Here is a 26,711-nt window from a genome sequence, read left to right on the forward strand (position 1 = left end):
TCACCTCAAGCCCATGTCCTCTGGTTCTTGATTCGCCTACTCTGAGTAACATTGTTCACCTGGCAACATTGTTCACCTTTGCGGGGAATCGAATGGTGGATTGCACACTTATCCCAACATCGAGCAGCTGGGACTTTAGCACAGAACTGTAGGATAACTCTGTTGGGAGGGAAGGGGGGAGGAGATTGGGGGAGGGGTTGAGGGGTGGTGATAACCACACTGTCAGAGGTACCATCTTTCACATGAGATGTTAGACCCAACTCCTGTCTCTACAGGAACAGCACCTCACACTTTGCTTGGGCAACTTACAACCAAGTGGTATGACATTTGATATCTCTAATTCCAAGTCACCCTTGTACTCCCCCTCTCTCCGTCCCTCCCCGCCCTAGTCGTCCTGCTTGGTTCACTGTAGTTCATCCATACATCCCTTGGTTATCACCTCTTCCACAGCCAACAATGGACTATTGTGGGCTCCACCTTCCCTTGGCTCTGCTTTGTTCCGATCCTTTTCATACCTCTAGTTTCCCTCTCCCCCGACTCTCAGTCTGAAGAAGGCTCTCGACTCGTTACGTCACCGATTCCTTCTCTCCAGAGATGCTGCCTGATCCGCTGAGTTACTCCAGCATTTTGTGTCTGTCCACGTGGACTTAGTGGATTTCAAAGCCTTATTTTGGGGAAGAGCACTTAAACAGTTTGTTATCATGCTACCAAGCCGGGAAACTTGCCACACTGCTCTTTCCAACACCTCAACATGAGGTATTTCATTCTCACAAGACGCTGTGAGACATTCTGAAGCTATCAAACAATGCGATAAGAATGCAAGTCTCTGTTCTCCCTCTGAGCCTTGGTGGCAAGTAGTGTTGGATGTGGCAGTGAAGATACAACCTGACCTCACCATCTTCACAAACTGAGAGTGGTACACAACATTAACTGACCACTGGGCAGGGGATAGTGAGGCTGATACACAAAGTGTGGTAGGTGTATGGAACAACTGCCCGAGGAGGTAGTTGAGGCTGGGACTATCCCAATGTTTACGAAACAGTTAGACAGATACATGGATAGGCTAAGTTTGGAGGGATATGGACCAAGCGCCGGCAGGTGGGACTAGTGTAGCTGGGACATGTTGGCCAGTGTGGGCAAGTTGGGCTGAAGGGCCTGTTTCCACACTGTATCACTCTGTGAATCTTATGATAGGCTATGGTCTGTTAACATAGTAGACTGTAGAGGTGCAGTGTCATGATGGCCGTGTTAATGACAAGCAACCACCCGCCCTGGATTAATGATCCTGAAATATGCACTCTAATCCCACCACAGCAGCTGGAGAATTTAATTACATTATTCTGGAATTAAAAAACAAGCAACCGTAATGGTGCAGCTACTGAATCATCATAAAACCCCATCTGGTTCACTAACGCTTATTGTGGAAGGGACAAGGCTGCCTTTACCTGGCCTGGTCTTTGTGCAGGTCCAGACCACTGCAATCTTGTTGACTCCAAACGGCCTTCTGCAAGAGATCAGCAAATCTCTCAGTTCAGAGGCAGTTGGCGATGGACAATAAATACTGGTCTTTCCAACAACACCCTCATTCCACAAATGAATATAGAGCCAGAGATCTTACAGCGTAGAAACCCTTTGGTCCAACACCGACCAACATGTCCCATATATACTAGTTCCACCTGCCTACGTTTAGCCCATAATCCCTCTCAACCTGAGCTTTCCATGTATTGGGAGAGGGGAGGGGGGGAGGAGAGGGTGTTGCACCAATGCAGGAGAGGTTTGGGCCCAACGAGTCCACTTGGTCTAGTATATATCTTTTAAATTCTTCTCACATTCTACTGAAATGAATTCCAGTTGATGCTAGATTACTATGTACCTACTACCCCAGGATGTACTGGCTTTATATGAGAATCTCAATATCCATTGTTCGTTGTGATCAGTTAACCAACCCCTCTCCACCTCACAACTACCATCCTCTCCTCTTCTGAGCCTGCTCCACTCCTGTGAAATGTCCAGCAAGGGGTTAGTGCAGGGTAGAAGGTGACAGAAGGGACAGTTTCATCCCAACTATTATCAGGTGAACCACCCTATTCCCAACTAGAGATGATCCTGAACTACCATCTACCTCATTGGAGACACTCGAACTATCTTTAATCAGATTTTACTTGTCTTTATCTTGCACTAGAGATACAGCACAGAAACAGGCCCTTCGGCCCATCGGCCGACCAGCAATCCCCTTACACTAGCACTATCCTGCACACTCGGGACAATTTATAATTTTTATCGAAGCCAATTAACCTACAAACCTGTACTCACGGGGAGAACATACAAACTCCGTACAGACAGCACCTGTAGTCAGGATCGAACCTGGATCTCTGGCACTGTAAGGCAGCAACTCTACCGCTGCACCACTGCGCCACCCCAAAGGCATAAAAGTTAAATGTTAAACTAAACGATATTCTCTTTACCCTGTACCTGTACCATGTGGACGGCTTGATTGTAACCATATATAGTCTTTCCGCTGTCTGGATAGCATGCAGCAAAATAAGCTTTTCGCTCTAACTCAGTACATGTGACAAGAAACAAAACTAAAACTAAGCTATGTCTCTAAGATAGACGCAAAATGCTGGAGTAATTCAGCAGGTCAGGCAGCATCTCTGGAGAAAAGAAATAGGTGGCATTTCGAGTTAGCCCAATCTGATGAAAAGTCTGATGAAAGACAGAGACACTTCAGCAGAACCAGTCTGATGAAGTCTTGCCTGAAATGTCATCTATTCCTTTTCTCCAGAGAAGCTGCCTGACCCACAGAGTTACTCAAGCATTTTGTGTCTTATCTTCGGAGTAAACCAGTACCTGCAGTTTCTTCTTACACATAAGCTACATCTCTTCTGCCTAGCCCCTAAAGAGAGAGCTAACAGTGGTGCTATCATCTTGGAGAACATCGGCAAACTCTTGGGCGATTCTAGTGACTGGAGGAGCTACGCAGATGTCGTCCATTTTGTTTTCATCTGTGCGTGGCTCGAAATATTTAAACAGCGTTGAGGCAGTGGTGGTTTCTTGGCTCCTTTGAATTGCAGATTGTGCTGCTACGTGTCTGTGGAATGCACAGAGATATCAGGTAGCCGGTGCATTTATTTTGCGCACTGTCAAGGGCCATCTGTCGAGAAGATGTGCAGTAACACTTGCCAACATTCACAGCCCATGACAAAGGTTTGGCAGTCAGCACTGAGCTGTGGGTCACCCAGGGAGAGGGGCTGCTGGACTTGCTCTACGCCGGATAACGTGCTCCACATGGCACGGGGTGTGTACCCTGCTGCTGTTACAAGCCGACAAACATTTTAGGCGAACGGCGAACAAACAAGAATCTTACGTGCCGGATTGGCTTTCGAAATGGGGGCAAAGGAGGTTCACCAGGTTGATAGAACGCACAGCGGCACGTTGGCACAGCGGTGGAGTTGCTGCCTTACAGCGCTTACAGCGGCCTGCGACCCGGGTTCGATCCCGACTACAGGCGCTAGTCTGTGCGGAGTTTGTACGTTCTCCCCGTGACCGCGTGGGTTTTCTCCGAGATCTTTGGTTTCCTCCCACACTCCAAAGACGGACAGGTATGCGGGTTAATTGGCTTGGTATATGTACATTGTCCCTAGTGTGTGTGGGATAGTGTTAATGTGCAGGGATGGCTGGTCGGCCCGGACACGCTGCACCCAAGGGCCTGTTTCCGCACTGTATCTCTAAACTAAACTAAAATAAGAACAGTGCGGCACAGGAGTGGGCCCATTGGCCCACAATGTTTGTGCCGAACATGATAAACTGATCTCATCTGCCTGTAGAAGATCCATAACCCTCGATTCCCTACGCTTCCATGTGCCTATCTAAAAGCCTCCTAAACACCACTGTCTCCACCACCACCCCTGGCAATGCGTTCCAGGCCCCCACCACTCTCTGGCCCTGCACATTTCCATTACACCTCCCCCCTTTCACATAGCTGTGCCCTCTAGTATTGAACATTTCCTTTCTGGGGAAAAGGTTCTGACCGTCTACCCCTATCTATGCCTCATAATTTTATATAATTCAGTCGTCTCCCCTTAACCTCTGCCATTTCAGTGATGACTGGATTAGGGGCTATTAGCTACAGGGAGAGGTTGGACAGACTTGAAATGTTATCTCTGTGAAACAGGCGGCGTGGAGACCTGATAGAAGTACAAAATATTATGAGAGGCATAGACAGGGTAGATGGTCGGAATCTTTTTCCCGGGATGGAAAATCAAATACCAGAGGGCACTGCTTTAAAATGAGAGGGGCAAGGTTTAAAGGAGATGTATGGAACAGGTTATCTTACACAGAGGGTGATGAGTGTGGGAAATACACTGCCAGGGGGTTGGTGGTTGAGGCAGAAACAATATCGGCAATTAAAATACTTTTGGATAAGTACATGGATATGCAAGAAATTGACATATGTGGATTAAGTGCAGGTAGATAAATGATGGCCTTGCCCCCTCCTACACTAGTCCCACACACTAGCCTATGATGGGCCCATATCCCTCAAACCTTTCCTATCCATGTACCTGTCCCAAGTGTTTTTTAAATGCATGCCCCAAGTACCTCCTCTGGCAGCTCGTTCCATATACCCGCCCTCCTCTGATTGAAAACGTTGCCCCTCATGTTCATATTAAAATCTTGCCCCTCTAACCTTAAACATATGTCCTCTTGTTTTTGATTTCTCTACCATGGGTAAAAGACATTGTGCATTCACCCTATCCCCTCACGATTTTATACATCTCCGTTACATCAGCCCTCATCCTCCTGTGCTCCAAGGAATAAAGTCCTAGCCTGCTCAACCTCTCCCTCGAGTCCTGACAACATCCTCGTGACTATTCTCTGCACCCTTTGCAGTTTATTGTCTTCCCTGATCCTGACAATGTGTGCCACATGAGGTCCAGATTCCCTTCTTGAGGGGAGCTGTAGTTGAGACACTGATCAATCATTTAAAAAAAAAAGTAGGTTCCACTCCCTGGGCCCAGCCAGACCGAGGTGAGATGTGCCTCGTGAAACGCTGCTCGTCCACCTCTGCCTATTCTTCCTCTTCCCTAATTCCAATGGCGACTAAAGCCAGTCTGGGCACGAGAGGAAAAAAAAAATCCCTGCCAACCCGTCAGTCACTTTGTTGACAGGCAGGTAACGGCTTAAATTGCCCCTGAAAGTTTCCGCCTGGCTCTGTAATTGTTCTCACAGTTGCAGCTGCTACAGGCCGGGACCGGGGGGGGGGGGGGGGGGTGGAAAGACATTGAATGACAAGTCATAACTAACCACCTTCTCATTTGCCAAAGTGGGATGGAATAATGCGAAGATTTAGTTGGCGAAGTCAGGCTCTTCTCAGTTGACAGGTGAGATTTCGAGAGCATCAAAGCCCAGCTTGAGCCCTCTGTCCACTGTGTGGAGATGTCTAGGAAGTGAAGGACAGTTCCCAGAGACAGCAGCCTAGTCATGATAACAATAACCCGTGAGCTGAAAAATACTCCCCCGTTCATCTGTTCCAGTTCCACTGTGAGTGCCCACGTTACAATTGCTTGCCAAGGGAAGAGTTGCTGATCTGCATTGTACAATGCGCAATGGTTCAATGGTGCAACTGCACAGTGAGATTATGTTTGCGTATGTTACACGTGAGGGCGCTGCCATGTTTGGGCGCCATTTCCAAAGCGCGGTCTGCCTGCGCGCTCAGTCTACTGCAGCAGTTCCAGACTTAATAAACCCCAGTCTCCCGCAGGACCTTCCACCGTCGCCTTCGACCGGATCGGCAGTCCCTCTCCTTGCCCGGTCACCGTTGTGTCTCGGGGGAACCTCCTGCAGCCGACCTTGAAGGATGCCGGATGCGTAACCGTGGGTCACCCACCTACCGGCCCTTGCTCCTCACGTCCGTCTCTCCAATGGCTCCCGCCCGGTTCCGCGGACTGCCGGCCCTTTGGGTCGGGTTCTCCAGCAGTTTCCCGGCCTGGCCTGGGTCACTGATAGTTGGAGAGATTTAAGGGAGACTGACTTCTTCGAAGGAATAGGAAGGAAATCTTCAGGTATTAGGGCCCAAACTACCAGTTCTTTGGCCTTTTTACCTCCTAACTACTTCCCTTATTTACGAAACCTTCAGACCATAAGACATAGGAGCAGTATTAGGCCATTCGGCCCATCGAGCCTGCTCCACCGTTCAATCATGGCTGATCTATTTTTCCCTCTCGACCCCATTCTTCTGCCTTCTCCCCATAAACGGACATAGATAGCACTGGGCAGCACAGTGGTGCAGCGGTAGAGTTGCTGCCTTACAGCACCAGAGACCCGGGTTCGATCCTGCATACAGATTCTGTTTGTATGGAGTTTGTACATTCTCCCGGCAACTGTCTGGGTCTTCACCGGGTGCTCCGGTTTCCTCTCGCATTCCAAAGACAGACAGGTTTGTAGGTTGATTGGCTTCTGTAAATTGTCCCTTGTGTAGGATGCGAGATTGGGATGAACATAGAACTAGTGTACAGGTGATGTTAGTCGGTGCGTTTCCACGTTTAAAGTTTAACATTTAACGTTTCAGACACACGTTCCTCTCCTTTAAACTTTTCCACAGGGCCTGTTTCCACGCTGTATCCATACACTAAACTAAACTAAGACCTGCAACATCAGTGCTGGGATGAGTAAGTGAAAAAGACCTGTATCTATGTTCGCAATGTCTTCCACCAAGTTAAAGCTTGCTATCTCCAGATACGGATCTTTTTCCCTTACTCATTCCAGCCCCGATGGTGTTCTGCCCCAATACTTCATTGAGATTGATCATTAAAGATACACAGAGCTTGCATTGATTTTGCGTCATAAATGACATGCAAGTTACCGAGGAACAGACCATATCACAAAAAAGACACAAAGTGCTGGAATAACTCAGCAGGTCAGGCAGTATCTCTGGGGGACATGGATAGGAGATATTTCAGGTCGGGACCCTTCTTCAGACTGATAGTGAGCCAAAAAAGACAGATGCTGAAAGGGCCTGATCAACAATGCAGGTGTTTGAAGAGGGGTTTTAAGGAGAGGGTTCTGTGGAGGCTTCCAGATGGGTCTGTAGCTTTCTATAAGCACACACACTAGGAGCATGTAGGTTTCATGCCCAGACACCACCCTCTCCTCCACCCAAGGCTGCTCTCCCATTCAAATAGATCATATCTGATCTGTAACAGTCTGATCTGTAAGGACTGAGATCATGTCCGGTCTGTCAAGGCTGAGGTGAGGAAAAACTTTTCCACCCAGAGAGTTGTGAATCTGTGGAATTCTCTGCCACAGAAGGCAGTGGAGGCCAATTCACTGAATGTTTTCAAGAGAGAGTTAGATAGGGCTAACGGAATCAATGAATATGGGGAGAAAGCAGGAATGGGGCAGTGATTTTTTATGATCAGCCATGAAGGGCCGAATGGCCTACGCCTGCACCTATTTTCTATGTTTCTATGTTTCTATGTAACCTCAGTTCTGTATTTCCACCCTCTCTTTCACATTCCTATCTACTTCTGCCTTACAAATACTCAAAAAGATTCTGTTTCACACTGCCTTTTAGACTCGAGATACAGCGCAGAAACAGGCCCTTCGGCCCAAGGTGCCGTGCCAACCAGCGGTCACCCCATACACTCACCTACACACACACTAGAGACATTTTTCACAAATTACCAAAGCTAATTAACATACAAACCTGCACGTCTCTGGAATGTGGGAGGAAACCAGAGCACCCGGGGAAAACCCATGCAGTCATGAGGAGAACGTACAAACGCCATACAGACAGCACCCATAGTCGGGATCAAACCCAGGTCTCTGGCACTACTAGCGCTGTAAGGCAGCAACTCTACCGCTGCGCCACAGTGCCGCCCCAGTTGCTGAACCAGGCCGCGATGCAACCAGTCAGTGTATCCCCTGCCGTAAACCTGTAGACGCTCAACAGAGAACACTGCCAACATGCAGCAAGTAACCAGAGTAAATCAGTGGTTGATTAAGGAACAGTGTCTATTCTCGCCTCCTGATCTAACATGTTCAGTAGTGTGTGTGCTGTGCAGGATGAACACTGAAGACGCTTGATACAGCTCCACATCTGTCACTTTTAATCCAAATTAGTTAGATAGCTGCATTGTTTCTATGTGGAGGAGGTTAATTAAACACCTCATGTCCTTTCGAATAGCGTGCACTGAGAATTAAACTTTTAAGTCAAGACCTTTGAATCATTTAAATTCTGTTCTCGTTTTAATAGTATTGATCGCTAAGCTATCAGAGACTCGAATGATGTCTTCTTTTTAACCCTGGGAGAAGATTAGTCTGCTAATTGTTGTTGGCCTTGGTCTGACAAGATAGATTTCCTGGCTTTTGAACTGACATCAACGAGTTCCTTTTAACATTCTGAAATCTTGTTGTTTAAAGCCTTTCTCTTGCAATCCATTTGGTGAATCCATCCTGATGTTTTCACGTCCCAGGGGGCTACCAGTCTATTTCCAGCCAGCTACATTTCAGAGGTGAATCGAGGGGTAGGTTTGATATTGGGTCTTAGCAATTAGCCGCACAAGACCTACCTCGTTACTTGACTTCCTTTTACCTTTTTGTCTAAGTGGAAGGGGGTTTAATTTTTTTTAACCTGGTGTTAAATGAGGCGACACTTAATTAATTTAATCAAACGCCAGGCTGTATAATTCAGAACGCACTTTGACGTTCTCTCAGAGGATGCATCTCTGATGCTGTGGGACCAAAAATGGTGCATGAGGGGACAATTTTTTTTATTTTTAAAGAACCGCAAAGCGAGAATATAATTTTCCACAAGCACTTTAAGTGTTGCTGAGCTCCAGGTTTGGAGTTTATGCTTTCAGTGATAATGCTTTTCCACTGCATGGGGATTGGAGTGTTTTAAGAAGGCAAGGAATGGACAGGTATGGATCACATGCAGGCAAATGAAATTGGTTTAGCCAGGCATCGTGTTTAGCACGGGCATTGTGGGCTGAAGGGCTTATTCCTGTGCTGTATTTTTTTATGTTCTGTATTCTAAGGCAACTCAATCCCACTTTCCAAAGGGCAAGGGTGAGTTTAAGGATGGCCAGAAATTGCTGGCCTGGTTTACGTTTCATGAGGAGCACATGTTTTGTGCACACCATTCTCCCACTACCCCCATTTCCCTGCCCCTTTACCCTCTTCCTTCCATTCATCTCCCATCCCTCCTGACTTCGAGTTGCCCATTTCCCTTTTATCCCCCCCTATTCCCCCTCCCCCTGTCACCTTTCACACGTGTTTTTTTCACACAGAGATCTGTGGAATTCTCTGCCACAGAAGGTAGTTGAGGCCAGTTCATTGGCTATATTTAAGAGGGAGTTAGATGTGGCCCTTGTGGCTAAAGGGATCAGGGGGTATGGAGAGAAGGCAGGTACGGGATACTGAGTTGGATGATCAGCCATGATCATATTGAGTGGCGGTGCAGGCTCGAAGGGCCGAATGGCCTACTCCTGCACCTATTTTCTATGTTTCTATGTTTCTATCCCTTCCTCCAGCTTCACATTTCACCCCTCCTCTTCCTTATGTATCTGGCATCCTTTTGGCTCCACCGCACCTGCAACCTGGGTTACTATCTCCACCCATCTGCCAATCTCCACACCTCACCTGTATCTGCATATCACTCGCCGGTTTTTGCCCCACTCTTTCCCCTCACCTCTCTTCATTAGCTTCCTTCCTCTTATTTCATCAGTCTGAAGAAGGATCTTGACCCGAAATGGCGTCTGTCCATTTCCCATTCAGAGATGCTGCCTAATCTGTTTGAGTTCCTCCAGAACTTTTTTTTTTCCCCTCAAGATTCAAACATCCGCTGTCTCTTGTATCTTTGTTATTATGGTTGATCTACTTCAGGCTTCACCTCTTTTTCCATTCCAGACAAAGTAAATACATTTCTGAAGGACCAAGGCATTGAAGGCTTGGAGAACTTTCTATGCCAGTTTTCCAATGCCCTTATCTTTCAAAAACCTATCTAATTCCCCATTAAATATCCTCAAGGATCTAACCTCCACTTGGTCAGCGTGGACTCCGTCGGCCAAAGGGTCTGTTTCCATGCTGTATCTCTACATTAAACAAATAATAATAATAATAATATATTCCTTTATTCATCCCACATCGGGGAAATTTACAGTGTTACAGCAGCAAAGTAGATAGCAAGAGACCATTCATTATAAATAAAAGTAAAGGCAAAGATAAATTGTCATCAGTTTACACTGTATACCTTAACTGTTACTGTTGACTCGTCTGCTGGGAGCAGTGCTGGTTGTGCAGTCTCACAGCAGCGGGAAGGAAGGACCTCCTATATCTCTCCTTAAACTAATATAGTACAGTATAGCACAAAGGCAGGCTTCACCCCACAATAGCTGCAGTAACCATGATTCTAACCTAAACTAATCCTATCTGCCTGTACATGATCCACATCCCTCCATTCCCTGCCTTTCGTGAGTCTGTCTAAACACTTAAACAGTTGGTCACATCCATTTCTGATTTCAAAGCTGACATGCATCATGCATTTAAAAAAAGCCCTCAAAAGCAAATGCCTTGAGAACTCTGCCAGTTCCCGACTTACTTCCAATGTTAGTGAAATTTCCCCGAGATCTGTGAACAGGTTGCTTTCAAATTATGTTTGTTGTCAGAAGTGGAATATGGTCCCTCCCCATCTGCTGATCTCTCTGCTGCTGAGATTAGTGATTCACAGGCACCAGTTCCCAGTGTGCCCACAGAAGCTTTGTCCTTTTATTTCTGGTTCCCCATCCAAATCCCCAGTTTTTAATTCCAATTTCCCAATACGACATCCCTTTCTGTCCATCCCATGGAATGTGCCTCTTCACTTCTTGTGATCTTTAACTAACAACCCAGTCGCAGAAGGGTGGGAGACCTGATTTTGAAATGTTTCATGATTTTCAAGTGTCTTATTTCTGAGGTTGGTACTTTAGACTTTACTGTAGACTTTAGAGGTACAGCAATGGAACAGGCCCCACAGTCGATTCCTGGTGATACCACTGGTGCAAACAGCCGAGCTCCCAGCCCAGGCAATGCATCAGAGGAAGCAAAGCCTCTCCCTGGCCTGACTTGTCCATTCACTGCCAGCTAGACTGTTTGAAGACAAAGCTTGGTGCTGGTAACGTGTCATTAGGGTTGCCAACTTTCTCACTCCCAAATAAGGGACAAAAGGTGACGTCACTGCCCCGTGCCCCACGTGACCTCACCCAGCCAGCGGCCACGTGCTCCCGCTCCACCAATGGCGGTCGCCCAGGCCGGGAGGTGGGTTGCTATGCAACCTCCGTTAGTGTCCGGGCCTACTGTGGACCCCGGACCTACAGTGTCCAGGCCTAATATGGGACAAGGACGGTCTTGTACAGGACAAACCAACATAGCCCTATATACGGGATGTCCCGGCTAATACGGGACAGTTGGCAACCCTAAGTGTCATGGAGTCATACAGCATGGAAAGAGGCCATCTCCTCCACACCGAACAAGATGCCCCATCTACACTAGGCCCACCTGCGGGTGGTTGGCCCATATCCCTCCAAACCTTCCTCTCCATGTACCTGTCAAAATGTCAGGTTGTTATAATGTCGGCCTCAACCAACTCCTCTACCACCCTCTGTGTGATAAGGTTGCCCCTCAGGTTCCTTTTAAATCTTTCCCCTCTCACCTTAAAGATATGTTAGACACAAAATGCTGGAGTAACTCAGAGGGTCAGGCAGCATCTCTGGAGAAAAGGAACAGGTGACGTTCTGGGTCGAGACCTTTCTTCAGACTGAGAGTCCAGACTGAAGAAGAGTCTCGACCTGAAACATCACTTAATCCTTTTCTTCAGAAATGCTGCCTGAGCCGCTGAGTTACTCCAGCATTTTGTATCTATACTGTCTGTATCTTTGGTGTAAACCAGCACCTGCAGTTCCCTCATGCACATTAAACCTACATTCTCTGGTTCTTAATTCATAAAGTCATAGAGTGATATAGTGTGGAAATAAACCATTTGGCCCAACTTGTCCACATCGGCCAACATGTCCCAGCTCCACTAATCCTACCTGCCCGCATTTGGTCCATATCCTTCCAAACCTGTCCTATCCATGTACCTGTCTAACTGTTTCTTAAATGTCGGGAGAGTCAACTATTCCCCAATGGGTAAAGGACCCTATCTATTCCCCTCGTGATCTGGAACACCTCTATAAGATCTCCCTCAGCTTCCTGCACGCCAATAAATAAAGTCCTAGCCTGCCCGATCTCTCACTATAGCCCAGGCCCTCAATTTGTTGAAATGGATGGGGAGGTAGCACTGTGGACACTTGTTAAGATGAACCAGTTTCCCACATAATGACCGGCCACTTCCCTGGCCACACTACAGTACGGAGAGAATTGGCACTTTGCAAGAGTCACAGCCTCTCTGGTTTGCAATGTTCCCATTCTGACAGAGGAGTTGCAGCAGCATCATCCCCACGCCATGCTGCGAGAACAGGGTCATTATCACAACTGGAGTGTACAGACATCACTCAAAAGGGCGCATTAGAAACAGCAGTAACTGAAGCCCAACCCATAATCAACACTGCCGGGGGATCTCAGAGGCTTTTCTCTGGCAAGGATTCAAAGATGTTTTTTCCGCTGTGGTTCTACAAGTAAACTCTCTTATTTAAAGAGAAATAGTGTTCTTTCTCTGGAGATAGACACAAACATCTGGAGTAACTCAGCAGGACAGGCAGCATCTCTGGAGAGAAGGAATGGGTGATGTTTTGGGCCGAGACCCTTCTTCAGACTCTTCTTGAGTCTGAAGAAGAGTCTCGACCCGAAACGTCACCCATTTTTTCTCTCCAGAGATGCTGCCTGTCCCGCTGAGTTACTCCAGCTGTTCGGTTTAAACCGGCATCTGCAGTTCCTTCCTACATGTTCTTTCTCTGGAGTCAGTTACCTTGAGTAACAAGCTGTCTCAGGACCTTACCCAGGTCTGATGGGACACACGTACTCATTCTTGCTGTGTGCTGGGCCAAGCAATTTTATTTCAGACTCATGTTGCCTCGCAAAGAGAAATATCTGTACACTGTGGACGGCTTGATTTAAATCATGTATAGTACTTTTGCTGACTGGATACCACGCAACAAAAAAGCTTTTTACTGTACTTGAAATGTTACTTTAGAGATACACACAGAAACAGACAGGCCCTTCGGCCCACCGAGTCTGCACCAACCAGCAATCCTCAAGCACTAACACCATCCTACACACTAGGAACAATTTTACAATTTTTTACCGAAGCCAATTAACCCACAAACCTCTACGCCTTTGGAATGTGGGAGGAAACTCCGTGCAGATACCACCCATAGTCAGGATCAAACCTGGGTCCCTAGTGCTATAAGGCAGCAACTCCACCACTATGCCACTGGGCCGCCCTGTACCTCAGTACATCTGACAATAATAAGCTAAACTAAACTAAAGTAAATGCAAATTGCTGTAGGACTCAGTAGGTCAGGCAGCATCTATGGGGAGAATAGACTGGTGACGTTTCGGGCCGAGACCATTCTTCAAACCAAAGCGTTGTCCTTCTATTCCTTCTACAGATGCTGCCTGATCCATTGAGTTCCTCCAGCACCTTGTGCTTTGCTCAAGTTTCCAACATCTGCAGTTCTTTGTGGCCCTGCTTCTTGTTTGAATCAAATCCTTCACTACAAACAAGATTTGACCTGCCCATTACATCTGCATTTCCACCTTCAGAACTTTCATGGTTGTCTATTTCAACACTTGCATTAGAGGATAACAACAAAGACTGCTTTCATGAGGGATTGGAGCTGCAGTAACTGTTTTTTCATCAATAAAAATGTTGGCGCGACTGAATGGAGACAGTAAATTTGGTCAATTTTTAAATGTCTTAAATGAGACCATATCAGAGCTGTACTGAGTGGCTATGTCAGTTGTCTATTGTGTCAGACGGTTATGGAGAAAGGAATTTGGTTCAATCCAAGTGTGTTGAATGGTGTACACTCAATGGAGTGCAACATGTAGAAGGTGCAACATAGATGCCACCTTGCTTCTGAGTTGTCTGGGTTAGATGCCTTCTACCCAGGTTGTTGCTATTTGAAGAGTAGAACAAGCTTCTTATATTCTGCCCATCACAATCAGTCTCAAAAAGGGCCCCAGTCCGAAAGACAAAGTGCTGGGATAACTCAGCAGGTCAGGTAGCATCTCTGGAGAACATGGATAGGTGACACTTTGGGTCGAGACCTTTCTTCAGACTAATTGTAGGTTGGGGGCGGGAAGAAAGCTGGAAAAGGGGAGAGGCAGGACAAAGTGTGGCAGGCAATAGGTGAGGGGGGTGATTATGATAGCCAAATGGTTGGAACAAAGGTCAGAGATAAGAAAGGAAGGAAGGTCAAGTCAAGTCAAGTCAATTTTATTTGTCACATACACATACACGATGTGCAGTGAAATGAAAGTGGCAATGCCTGCGGATTGTGCACAAAAAAGAATTACAGTTACAGCATATAAATAAAGGTGTGAGACAGATTTGAAGAGTTGCGGATTGTAAAGCCAGAGGAAGGAAAGTGGCAGGGTGGTGAGTGGAAGGAAATAGGTGGGACACAGGGGAGGAAGGAGGAGGGGGAGTGAGGTTTTGGGGGGGGGGGGTGGAGGAGAAAGGGGGTGGGGTAGTGAGAGGTTAACTAAAATTGGAGAATTCAGTGTTCGATCCGAATCACTGTCTTTAAATTTCCTCCACAGATGCTGCTTGACCCACTGAGTTCCTCCAGTGTTTGACTCAGCCAACACTGATCAGTCAATTCAATTTGTGCAAAATAGCTGTTGCATTTTTTTTACCTAACAGTATTGGGGCAGCACTATGGCGCGGCGGTAGAGTTGCTGCCTTACAGCGCCAGAGACCCGGGTTCGATCCTGATGACGGGTGCTGTCTGTACAGAGTTTGTACATTCTCCTCATGACGTATGTGGATTTTCTCCGAGATCTCTCAGTTTCCTCCCACACTCTAAAGGCGTGCGGGTCTGTGGGTTAATTGGCTTTGGTAAAATTGTAATTATGTCCCTGGCGTGTAGGATAGTGCAAGTGCACGGGGTGATCACTGGTTAGCACGGACTCAGTGGGCCGAAGGGCCTGTTTCCGCGCTGCATCTCTTATGTCTACAAATTGACAGTGTAAACATGCCCGGCAGCAAGTCCTTTGAACGTTGTGGGTTCTCTGCTTTTGCTTTCCCAGGATCTTCGATAAGCAGCGAGTCCTCGCCAGTCTCCTCACCGGCCACCAATCACAGTTCTCCTGCCAGCACGCCCAAACGAGGTCCGATTGGAACCATCCTTGTCCCGCCCACCGGCCACAGCATTCCCAGCACTCCACCCGTGGTGACCATTGCCCCAACGAAAACCATCAATGGAATCTGGCGGAGTGAAGGCAGACAGGTGAGTGCAAGGCGGACGGCGTTGAAAAAATGGGGAAGAGGTCGCTTTGGCATTGAATTTCACTCCACCTCCCCCTTGACTTTTCATTTGGATTCGCACACCTGTGCAACAAAACAGATTGGGACAAATTGGAACAAAGCAGACAAGGCTGTGTGTGGTCTTGTATCTCGTGGGTCACTGCTGCCACGGGAACTGTTTCTCCATGAGGATTTGCTCCAAGCCATCGTTTAATGCGTAAATAAATGACATGGGCCATGGCAGGAGCGTTCTCGTCACCGCCCCTGTCAGGTTCTACAAGTATCTGTGAATACTGCTGCCGCACCACACACTGTATCCATTGCTCGGGACTGATTATTTGCAAGTCACGGGGAATTGGGTCCGATTCGCTACCTTTCTTTCTCTTTAGGGCAACAGATTTTAGAGGTAAGACACAAATGGCTGGAGTAACTCAGCGGGTCAGGCAGCATCCCGGGGGAACATGGATAGGTGATGTTGCGGGTCGGGACCCTTCTTCAGACCGATTGTTTCCTTGGTAAACCAGCATCTGCAGTTAGATAGACTTAAAGAGCTGGAGTAACTCAGTGGGTCAGGCAGCCTCTCTGGAGAAAATGGATGAGGTGCAGCTTCCTGTCGTGACTCTTCTTCAGATAGCAAGAGTCTGAAGGAGGGTCCCGACCTTTCTGCACTTACTGCGGCACTTTGTGCCCATCATTGGTATAAACCAGCATCTGAATATCTTTGTTTCTTGCATCTGCAGTTCTTTATTTCGATGTTTTATTTGAATGGTGTCAAGTTAGGAAATGGGGAAGTACAAATAAATATGGGTGTCCTTGTTCATCAGTCACTTAAAGTAAGCATGCAGGTACAGCAGGCAGTGAAGAAAGCTAATGGCATGTTGGCCTTTATGACAAGAGGAGGTAAGTTTAGGAGCAAAGAGGTCCTTCTGCAGTTGTACAGGGCCCTAGTGGGACCGCACCTGGAGTACTGTGTGCAGTTTTGGTCTCCAAATTTGAGGAAGGACATTCTTGCTATTGAGGGAGTGCAGTGTAGGTTCTCGAGGTTAATTTCCGGAATGGCGGGACTGTCATAGGTTGAAAGATTGGAGCGACTAGGCTTGTATACACTGGAATTTAGAAGGATGAGAGGGGATCTTATTGAAACAAATAAGATTATTAAGGGATTGGACACACCAGAGGCAGGAAACATGTTCCCAATGTTGGGGGAGTCCAGAACCAGGGGCTACAGTTTAAGAATAAGGGGTAAGCCATTTAGAACGGAGATGAGGAAAAACCTTTACACTCAGAGAGTTGTAAATCTGTGCAATTCTCTGCCTCAGAAGGCAGTGGAGGCCAATTCTCTGGATGCTTTCAAGAGAGAGTTAGATAGAGCTCTTAATGATAGCGGAGTCAGGGGGTATGGGGAGAGGGCAGGAACAGGGTACTGATTGTGAATGGTCAGCCATGATCACATTGAATGGCAGTGCTGGCTCGAAGGGCCGAATGGCCTCCTCCTGCACCTATTGTCGATTGTTTTAGAGATAATTTGCTTCCCAGCTTTGAAGCTTTTCCCTTTCCCAGTTCCCAGTTGCCAATGTGACTATGGGAGAAAGGGCACAAACTGGAAGAGTAGCACCTCGTATTCTGCTTGGGTTGCATACAGCTCAATGATATCAACAATCATTCTCCAATTCTAAGTAACTAACCTACAAACAACCCCTTCTTCTTTAACCCACCCCCCCCCCCCCCCACTCCCCTGTGCTCCACCTGGATTTGCACCCATTTCTCTCCTCCTCTCTGCCCCATCCCATCCCCTTCACCTACATTCCTTTCTCTGGCTTCACATTTCATGCCTCTTTTGACCTAATCTGATCCCATACTTCTGGACGTTCCATCTCTGCCCTTTGTCCAACCATTTGCCGATCAAACCCCCCCTCACATATCCACCTATAACTTGCGGGGTTTGTTCTGCCCCCACCTCTCTTCCAGCTCTCTCCACTCCCCCCAAGCCCCCCACCACACCCCTTTTCCGGGGTTACATCCGCGCCCGGGTGGTGTTGGAGAGGGACTACGCGCTGTCCACGGGCACCCTGGAGGATTTCCGGGACCGCTGGGCACCGCAGGGGGATTGGATGCATCCTTGACAAGGATTGTGACATAGTTGTATAGTGGTTTATTTAGTATATTTGTTTGCCTTGTATTATGGTGGTGGGTTCTGTTTTGCTTTAAGGTATTGTAAATATTATCTTTAATAATTGAATACATTAAAGTCCCCCACCACCACCACAGTCAGGTCAAATCGCCACCTGTCCATGTTCTCCAGGGATGTTGCTAGGCTCACAAGCACTTTGTGTCTTTGAAGGAAGCTACATTACTGCCCTCAAATTAATTCCCTATATTGATCAGAAGAGGGCCATTGGCCTGGCCAGGTGCAACTTGCAGCTCTGTTTCACAGAGAACTTCGGTCTGTAATAAGAATAGTAATGCCCGGATGCAGACACCTATACATCACACTTTAAAGTCCCATTTAGGATCTTTCAGTGCGTTTTACGGCCATTGAAGTATGGATGGATGTAGTCTCTGCTGTAATGCAGACAATCCAGTAGCCTGATTTATACCGGGCAGTACGTTGTGAAAAACCTAATGATATTGAGAGTAAGGAGTGTTTTATTGTCACATGTCCCGAAATGAAACAATTACATTCTTTCTTGCAACAGCAGCACAACAGGTAATAAACACAGTACTGAATTGTTAATATAAACCAACAAAAATATTTCAATAAATAAAAAGAGAGGTTTAAGGTGAGGGAGGAGATATTTAATAGGAGCCTGAGGGGTAACTTTTCTACACAAAGGGTGGTGGGTGTATATTCCAACATTTAAGAAGCATTTAGACAGGTTCATTGATAGGACAGGTTTGGAGGGATCTAGGCTGAATGTGGGCAGGCGGGACTAGAGTAGATTGGGCAAGTTGGTCGTTGTGGGCAAGTTGGGCCGAGGGGCCTACTGTATGACTCTTATCACTCGGAAAAACCCAATATAGTGTTATGGGTTAGGAATTAGCTAAAATATTGGCGAAATCTCTCTTGCTCTTCTTTGGAAGAGCACAATGGAACGATCTGCATTCATTTGAGAGGCCACCCAGGGTTTCATCTGATTAACAACTCCTCTGACACTGCCCTGTTTCCTCTGTCACGGGGGCGCCAGCCTGGATTTCTGTGGAGCGGGAGCTGAACTCAAACCCATTTTCCAACCGAGCTCCAGCCACTTGCCTTGGGCCTCCAGGGTTTTAACCTTCTGTGTGGCGGAACTAGAAGAGAGGGCTGAGATTGCAGATTCCAGTGCTTTTTCGCACGGTGAATGCACACACTGCACAAGTCAGCTCTTAGTGGATTCATCAAATTATCACCCAGCTACGTGATAAGGGAGCAGAAGCAATCAGTGTTCCAGCTAATTGTGTGATTAGGATCCTGCCCAGTAAACCGAATCAGTTCAGATGCTTGAGAGTAAATATAAAATGTAGTTCTCGTGCCTTGCATTGTGCATAAAAGGTTCCATTGATAAGAAGAGCTCGACTGATTTGCAAGTGCCATGACAAGCATACAGCTATAATCCTGATGGAAAATAGCTGCTAAAAGTATTTGTTTTCTTTCCCTTCCAAAGAATAATTGACTCTCTGGGGTCCTAAGGCAAGCAGAGTTTACTTGCTTCTATCTGATTTATGTCTGCCTTATCCGATCAAGAGAATGTTCCTGTGGTGGCGCAGGTATTGATGTATCTCTATTGCTGTCAGGCATTTATTAAGTTAAAAGGACTGAGGTGGTGGTGAAGGAGGGAGGCAGGGTAGAGGCCTGCAACCACAACAACCTGACCGCGGGAGAAGACGGCAGGAGAAGGGAAAGACATTGTGGCCTTCCATCACAGTGAGGAGAGGACTGGAGGAGACTCACTGTGACGGATGTTTCTTTGATGGATTTTTCTTTTTTTGTGTGTTTTTGGGGTTGTGTAATTTTAATGCCTATTTAATGCTTTTATTGGTGGACCGTGGGTGACTGAATTTCGTCCAATATTGGATGACAAATAAAGCTATCTTGAATCTCTCTTGAATCTTGAATCTCACATATCACTGATCCAGGTTTGGCTGAGAAAGGTTCAGCAGTATTCCCAACACAAAAGCAAAGAGAGGAGGGTTTGAATCTCGGAGGGGAGTTCTGATGTCTTGAGCCGTTTTGTAAATCTTTTTCAATCTTCACTCCAAATGGTGCAATAATTTGTGAAGGAAGGAACTGCGGATGCTGGTTTACACTGAGGATAGGCACATAAAAGCTGGGAGCTACTCAGCGGGTCAGGCAGCATCTCTGGAGAAAAAGGAATAGGTGAGCTTTCGGGTCGAGACCCTCCTTTGGACTGAGAATCAGGGGAGAGGGAAACGAGAGATGTGAAAAGGTGCATAGAACAAATAAATGAAACGTATGCAAAAGGACAATTTACGCCAGCAACGACGATCAAGGAACGATGGAGCCCACAATGGTCCATTGTTGGCTGTGGAGAAGGTGATAACGAGTGACACAAGCAGTGAAACCCATAATTTGTGACGTATGTTGGAACCAAAGAATTAGCTTCAGGTGTGCTGCTGTGATCTGATGGAAATTTTATCTTACTGCAATAATAATTTCTTCTGCTTGAAATCTTCACCTCCCTGTGCTGCTTTCCTCCTCCTTCCTCCCCCCCCCCCCCCCCCCCCCACCACCACCACCCCACTACCCCGCTGATCCGCTCAGAGTATTAGACACTTTGACAAGTGATATACTGATAGGATTCGTGACTGCATGTCGGGGGGGCATGGTGGTGCAGCGGTAGAGTTGCTGCCTTACAGCGCCTGAGACCTGGCTTTGATCCAGACTATGGGTGCTGCCTGCACGGAGTGTGTACGTTCTCCCTGTGACCCCGTGGGTTTTCACCGGGTGATCTGGTTTATCTCCCACACTCCAAAGGTGTAAAGGTTTGCAGGTTGATTGACTTCTGTTAAATTGTCCCAAGTGTGTTGGATAGAACTTGTGTTGGCTGGTTGGCGTGGAGTCAGTGGGCCAAAGAGTCTGTCTCTGCGCTGCGTTTCTAAAGTATAAAGACTTCCTTGGGTCCCCTGTTGGCAGGATAGAGTTTGACTTACAATCAATTCCATTCACAGTAGCTCTTGTATATTGCATGAGAAGTTTAGACATCTGCCTGAAAAGGTTATAAGCCTGAGGAAAAGGACATTTGCTGAAAAGGCTGTGGGCAAGTGAGAAGGTGAATGGTGGTTGGGTGTAGTTAACCCTGACGCACTTTGTGTCAGTTATGGTGATATTTGATGCAGTGTTTGATGCTGGAAATCTAGCGTTGTGGTTGAGTGCTAGATTAATAATTCACATTAATGATCTGAAGTTCAAATCCCACTACAGCATTCAGGGAAATTTAAATTAAACCATCTGGATTTTATTTTGAAAAGGTTGGATTCCATAATGGTGACCATGAAACTCTGAGATAGTCACACAATCCCATCTGTTTAACTGAAGGAAGGCAGTCTGTAACCCTTGTGCGTAAATCCAGATCCACATCACTGTGGCTGAGGAACAGGCTGGCACAGCTGGCACAGCTGGCAGAGCTGCTACCCCACAGCGCCAGAGACCTGGGCTCGATCCTGACCTCGGGTGCTGTCTGTGTGTGGAGTTTTAACGTTCTCCCTGTGACTGCGTGGCTTTCCTCCGGGTGCCCTGGTTTCCCCCCCTGCTGCATCCCAAAGCCATGCGGGTTTGTAGGTTAATTGACAGCTGCAAACTGCCCCGAGTGTGTGGGGAGTGGATGTGAAAGTGGCATAGATCCTAGAACTAATGAGAACAGGCACTTGGTTGGTGTGGACTTGGTTGGCTGACATGCTGTATGTCTAAAAACACTGCCTTTGGAATAGGTCCAGCAACTCTTTCAGCTGTGTCAAAGGGGGAACCTAACATCATGTTAACCAGTAGATTTTGTTAACTGGCACTTGCCAAGTCTGCCATATGCAAGAGAACCCAGCTGTTACTATGCTGGGAGTGTGGGAACGGGCTCGATGGCCCACCGAGTCCAGGCCAACCAGTGATTACCTGTACCCTGTTTCTATCCTATGCACTAGGGCCACTTTACATAAGCCAACTAACCAACGAACCTGCACTCCTTTGAAATGTGGGAGGGAACCGGAGCACCCGGAGAAACCCCATACAGTCACAGGGAGAATGTACAAACTTTGTACAGACAGCATCCGTATTCAGGAGTGAACCCGTGTTTCTAGTGCTCTAAGCAGCAACTCTACCGCTGCGCCACTGTACCGCCCTGTCATTTCATTTGTGTTGGTGGGCTGTTCCACCACAGAAGACCCCAGAGTAGAGATGGGCAGCACAGAAACGCAGCAGTAGAGCTGCTGCCTTGCAGCACCAGAGACCTGGGTTCGATCCCAACTACAGGTACTGTTTGTACGTTCTCCTGTGGCTGTGTGGGTTTCATCTGGGTGGTCCAATTTCCTCCCACATCCCAAAGAACTGTGGGTTTGTAGGTTAATTGGCTTCTGTAAATTGCCCCGTGTGTGTAGGATGTGAAAATGGGATAACATAGATAACTTGTGTGAGGGAGTGATCGATGGTCTGTGTGGACCCAGTGGGCTGAAGGGCCTGTTTCCATGCTGTATTTCAAAACTAAACTAAATGAAGTCATACTTTTCCAGAACGTATCAGTGGATAGCAAGCCATCCCTCCAGAGCAAGTTCCCAGTCCACCTTGGCTCCTGTTAAAATCACGTCACTGAATCTTAGAATCCTTCTGATTTCAGATGAGTCAGTGTCACATCAAACATGCTAATACATCACCTGAGTAACTGGAAGCGATGGAACCAAATGTTTGTTTCCGATATTTTTTGTGGAGCTCCACATAAACCATTCCACAGGAAGCCGTTATCATGGAAGATCAGGCAGGAGATGAGGTACCATCTTTTCTGCTTAAAATAAACATTTCTGAATACTTTCCTTTGACCTTGGGTCTTCTTCAGTCTGCAGAGTTCTGCTGTAAGGCACTGAATTTGGCTGAGGGGATTAGGAAGCATTGGAATAAAACTAAGTTTTTTTTTTAAAATTCGTTTAGAGATACAGCATGCAAACAGGCCCTTCGGCCCACCGAGTCCACACTGACCATCAATCACCTGTTCACACTAGTTCTGTGTAATCCCACTTTCTCATCCACTCCCTGCACACTAGGGGCAACTTGCAGAGGGCAATTAACATGCAAACCTGCACATCTTTGGGATGTGGGAGGAAACCAGAGCATTTGAAAGAAACCCACGTGGTCACAGGGAGAAGGTGCAAACTTCACACAAACAACCCCCGAGATTAGGATCGAACCCAGGTCTCTGGCACTGAGGAACCCAGTGGTCAATGCCCATGGTCAATGTTTATAACTAATTAAAGGACGCTAGAAAGCTCTAATAACATTGGGAAAATGGTAGAAATCTCCCAACAGACCAATTAGACAAATGAATGATCTACCATCAGGAGAGATAACATATTTTGAGAGTTTCCTTTGTTTTGATCGAAGCTAGCTTCCCCTTATTGCTGTGTGCTGGGCAGGCATTAGTTCATAAATTCTAGGAGCAGAATTAGGCCATTCAGCCTATCAAGTCTACTCCGCCATTCAATTATGACTGATCTATCTGTCCCTCTCAACCCCATTCTCCTGCCTTCTCCCCATATCCCCAGACTCCCTTACTAATTTGGAATCTCCAACATTAAAATATCCATTGACCTGGCCTCCACAGCCGTCTCTGGCAATGAATTCCACAGATTCACCGCCCCCTGGCTAAAGAAATCCTTCCACATCTCCTTTCTAAAGGCACGTCATTCTGCCCAGTGTGGAGGAGGGCTTAACATGTGCACCAATGTCCTCCCTCGTGCCAACTGAATCTGTCGAAGAGAAGTTAACTAACTGACCTAAAAAGTGCTTTAAATTACACGCCATACCTGTCTGGACAGGGAGCTGAGGCTTACCAGATGCTCCCCATCATTCTACTTTCCCTATAATCCACTCTTTACAGATGAATTTGATCACTCTCTTCGCTGTTAACTGGTTGTCCAATCCCAGTTTCGAACGATGTATATTCACACTAACATAGAATATGGAAAAATACCGCACTGGAACAGGCCCTTCAGCCCACAATGCCTGTGCCGAACATGATGTCAAGCTAAACTGATCTCAGCTGCCTGCACTTGATCCATATCCCTCCATTCCCTGCATATCCATGTGCCTATCTAAAATCCTCTAAAACACCACTATCTGCCTCCACCACCACCCCTGGACATCACCTTTAAACATTGCCCCTTTCACCTCAAAGCCATGTGTAATAATCATCTCAGCCTAGGAAAAAGGTTCTGTCTATCCTATCTATGCCTCTCATCATTTTATAAACCACTATCAGATCTCCCATCAGCCTCCGGCACTCCAGAGAAAACAATCCACGTTTACCCATCCTCATCTTAAGAGCTAATACCCTCTAATCCACGCAGCATCTGGTAAATCTCTTCTGCACCCTCTCTAAAGCCTCCACATTCTTCCTGCTATGCTCTCATCTGGCAGTCTCGTTCACTAGTTGAGGGAAATGGGAAGTTCACATTTTTCTTTCAATGTGTGTTCCTGTTACTTCCCTAAATCTCTGTACCTCTCCATCATTCACTCTGACTCCCTCTCGTTTACTCACACTTACCTCCAACTCACTCGATTTCACCTCTAACTCAATCTCAGCTGAAACCTTATCTCGGAGTCGAACATCCAACCCAAGATAGCAAACGAAATAGATTCTGATTCCCAAATGAAGTTTACGCTAGAGTCACCGAGCACTGTGAATATGAATTAACGTAAGCATAGCAATGGTTATTTAGTGATTAAATTAATGGACAGCGAATAAAAATTCTTAGTCTTGCCTGAAATTTGCACGATCTCGCATCTCTATCTCAAATATTTGTTGAGATTTGAGATCAAGATATATCTTTTCACAGGCAAATTTATTTGAAGGGATTATCTGTTCATCTAATACTGTGAATATGACCCACCTCTAGAGTTGGGATGTAGTAGAGTCATAGTCATACTGCACGGAAACAGGCCCTTCGGCCCATACCCCTCAAAACTTTTCCTATCCATGTACCTGTCCAAATGTCTCTTAAATGCTTTTATAGTACCTGCCTCAATTACCTCCTCTGGCAAGAGAAGGTAGACATAAAATGCTGGAGTAACTCACCAGGTCAGGCAGCATCTCTGGAGGAAAGGAATAGGTGATGTTTTGAGTCAAGACTCTTCTTCAGACTGAGAGTCGGGCGCGAGGGAAACTAGAGATATGAAAAGGTACAAAGGTACAAAGCCTTCTCCAGGGATAGAAACATAGAAAATAGGTGCAGGAGTAGGCCATTCGGCCCTTCGAGCCTGCACCGCCATTCAATATGATCATGGCTGATCATCCAGCTCAGTAACCTGTACCTGCCTTCTCTCCATACCCTCTGATCCCTTTAGCCACAAGGGCCACATCTAACTCCCTCTTAAATATAGCCAATGAACTGGCCTCAACTACCTTCTGTGGCAGAGAATTCCACAGACTCACCACTCTCTGTGTGAAGAAATGTTTTCTCATCTCGGTCCTAAAAGACTTCCCCCTTATCCTTAAGCTGTGACCCCTGGTTTTGGACTTCCCCAACATCGGGAACAATCTTCCCGCATCTAGCCTCTCCAACCCCTTAAGAATTTTATATGTTTCATTAAGATCCCCCCTCAGTCTTCTAAATTCCAGCGAGTACAAGCCCAGTCTATCCAGTCTTTCTTCATATGAAAGTGCTGCCATCCCAGGGATCAATCTGGTGAACCTTCTCTGTACTCCCTCTAAGGCTAGAATGTCTTTCCTCAGATTAGGAGACCGAAACTGTACACAATACTTCAGGGATGCTGCCTGATTTGCTGAGTTAGTCCAGAGTTTTGTGTCTACGGTGACTGCAGTTCATGCCTACACATTATACCTACACTGGCAGCTCGTTCCATATATCCACCACCCTCTGTGTGAAAAAGTTGCTGCTCAGGATCCTGTTACATCTTTCCCCTTTCACCTTATGGGGTGTAGTAGTTAAATTATGGATGGTTAGTTAAATTATGGATGGTTAATCAATTAGTTAATTGATGGTTAATTGCATCTTGTGCTAATTCAATCAGACTTAAAATGAAAAACCAGTCTCTTTCAACACACTTAAAACGACCATTAACATTCAAATTCATCTCCAACCCTCCCACTCTTAGATTTCCTTTCCAATATATTTAACTCAACAGTACTGATTCTCTACATCTCCTGCTTTGTTCTTCCATCTGGACTCCATTGCACATCAATCCATGGTTTCGACCCGAAACGTCACCCATTCCTTCCATCCAGAGATGCTGCCTGTCCTGCTGAGTTACTCCTGCATTTTGTGTCTAGACAGTTAATCCTGCCATCAGAGTCTGAAGAAGGGCCCTCGCCCGTCAAGTTGCCTTTCCATTCCCTCCGGAGATGCTGCCTCACCTGCAGAGTTCCTTCAGCACTTTGTGTAGGAAAATAACTGCAGATGCTGGTACAAATCGAAGGTATCACAAAATGCTGGAGTAACTCAGCGGGTCAGGCAGCATGTCAGGAGAGAAGGAATGGGTGACGCTTCGGGTCGAGACCCTTCTTCAGCACTTTGCTTTTTGCTCAAGAATCCAGCGTCTGCAGTTCCATCTGTCTCTGTCATTCAAGTTGTGTCATGCATGTTGCACTGCTTTTATTTAACTACAGATCTTGGGCTTCACTTGCAAGGCCAACGTTTAATGCCCTTCTTGACCGACGGCACGGTTAAGGTGCAGCGGTAGAGTTGCTGCCTTACAGCGCCAGTTACCCGGATTCAATCCTGACTACGGGTGTTGTCTGTACCGAGTTTGTACGTTCTTCTCCCCATGACCACGTGGGTTTCCCCCGAGTGCACCAGTTTCCTCCCACATTCCAAAGGCATACAGGTTTGTCGGCTAAATGGCTTCGGTAAAAATTGTAAATTTGTCCCTAGTGTGTAGGATGGTGCTGGTGCACGGGGAATGCTGGTCGGCACGGAGTCAGTGGGCCGAAGGGCCTGTTTTCGTGCTTGTATCTCTAAATTAGACTAAACTATATGGCTTGAGAACCAAGTGGTGAGCCACCATCTTGAACCGCTGCAGAGCTTCTTGTAAAGCTTTGCTCACAACTTT

The 26,711-nt window shown here is 46.7% G+C and overlaps 1 protein-coding gene across 6 annotated transcripts in view; it reads left to right on the forward strand.

The window, feature by feature from the left end:
• gse1b (Gse1 coiled-coil protein b) overlaps nt 1–26,711 on the forward strand; it is a 514,981-nt gene that overhangs the window by 427,730 nt on the left and 60,540 nt on the right. For all 6 annotated transcript variants that reach the window (XM_078400739.1, XM_078400740.1, XM_078400744.1 and 3 more), the window contains one exon: nt 15,232–15,431. In XM_078400739.1, the coding sequence (XP_078256865.1) occupies nt 15,232–15,431 (200 nt within the window). The remainder of the gene's footprint in view (nt 1–15,231; nt 15,432–26,711) is intronic.

This window comes from Rhinoraja longicauda, chromosome 6 (assembly GCF_053455715.1).
Source record: "Rhinoraja longicauda isolate Sanriku21f chromosome 6, sRhiLon1.1, whole genome shotgun sequence".
NCBI lineage: Eukaryota > Metazoa > Chordata > Chondrichthyes > Rajiformes > Arhynchobatidae > Rhinoraja > Rhinoraja longicauda.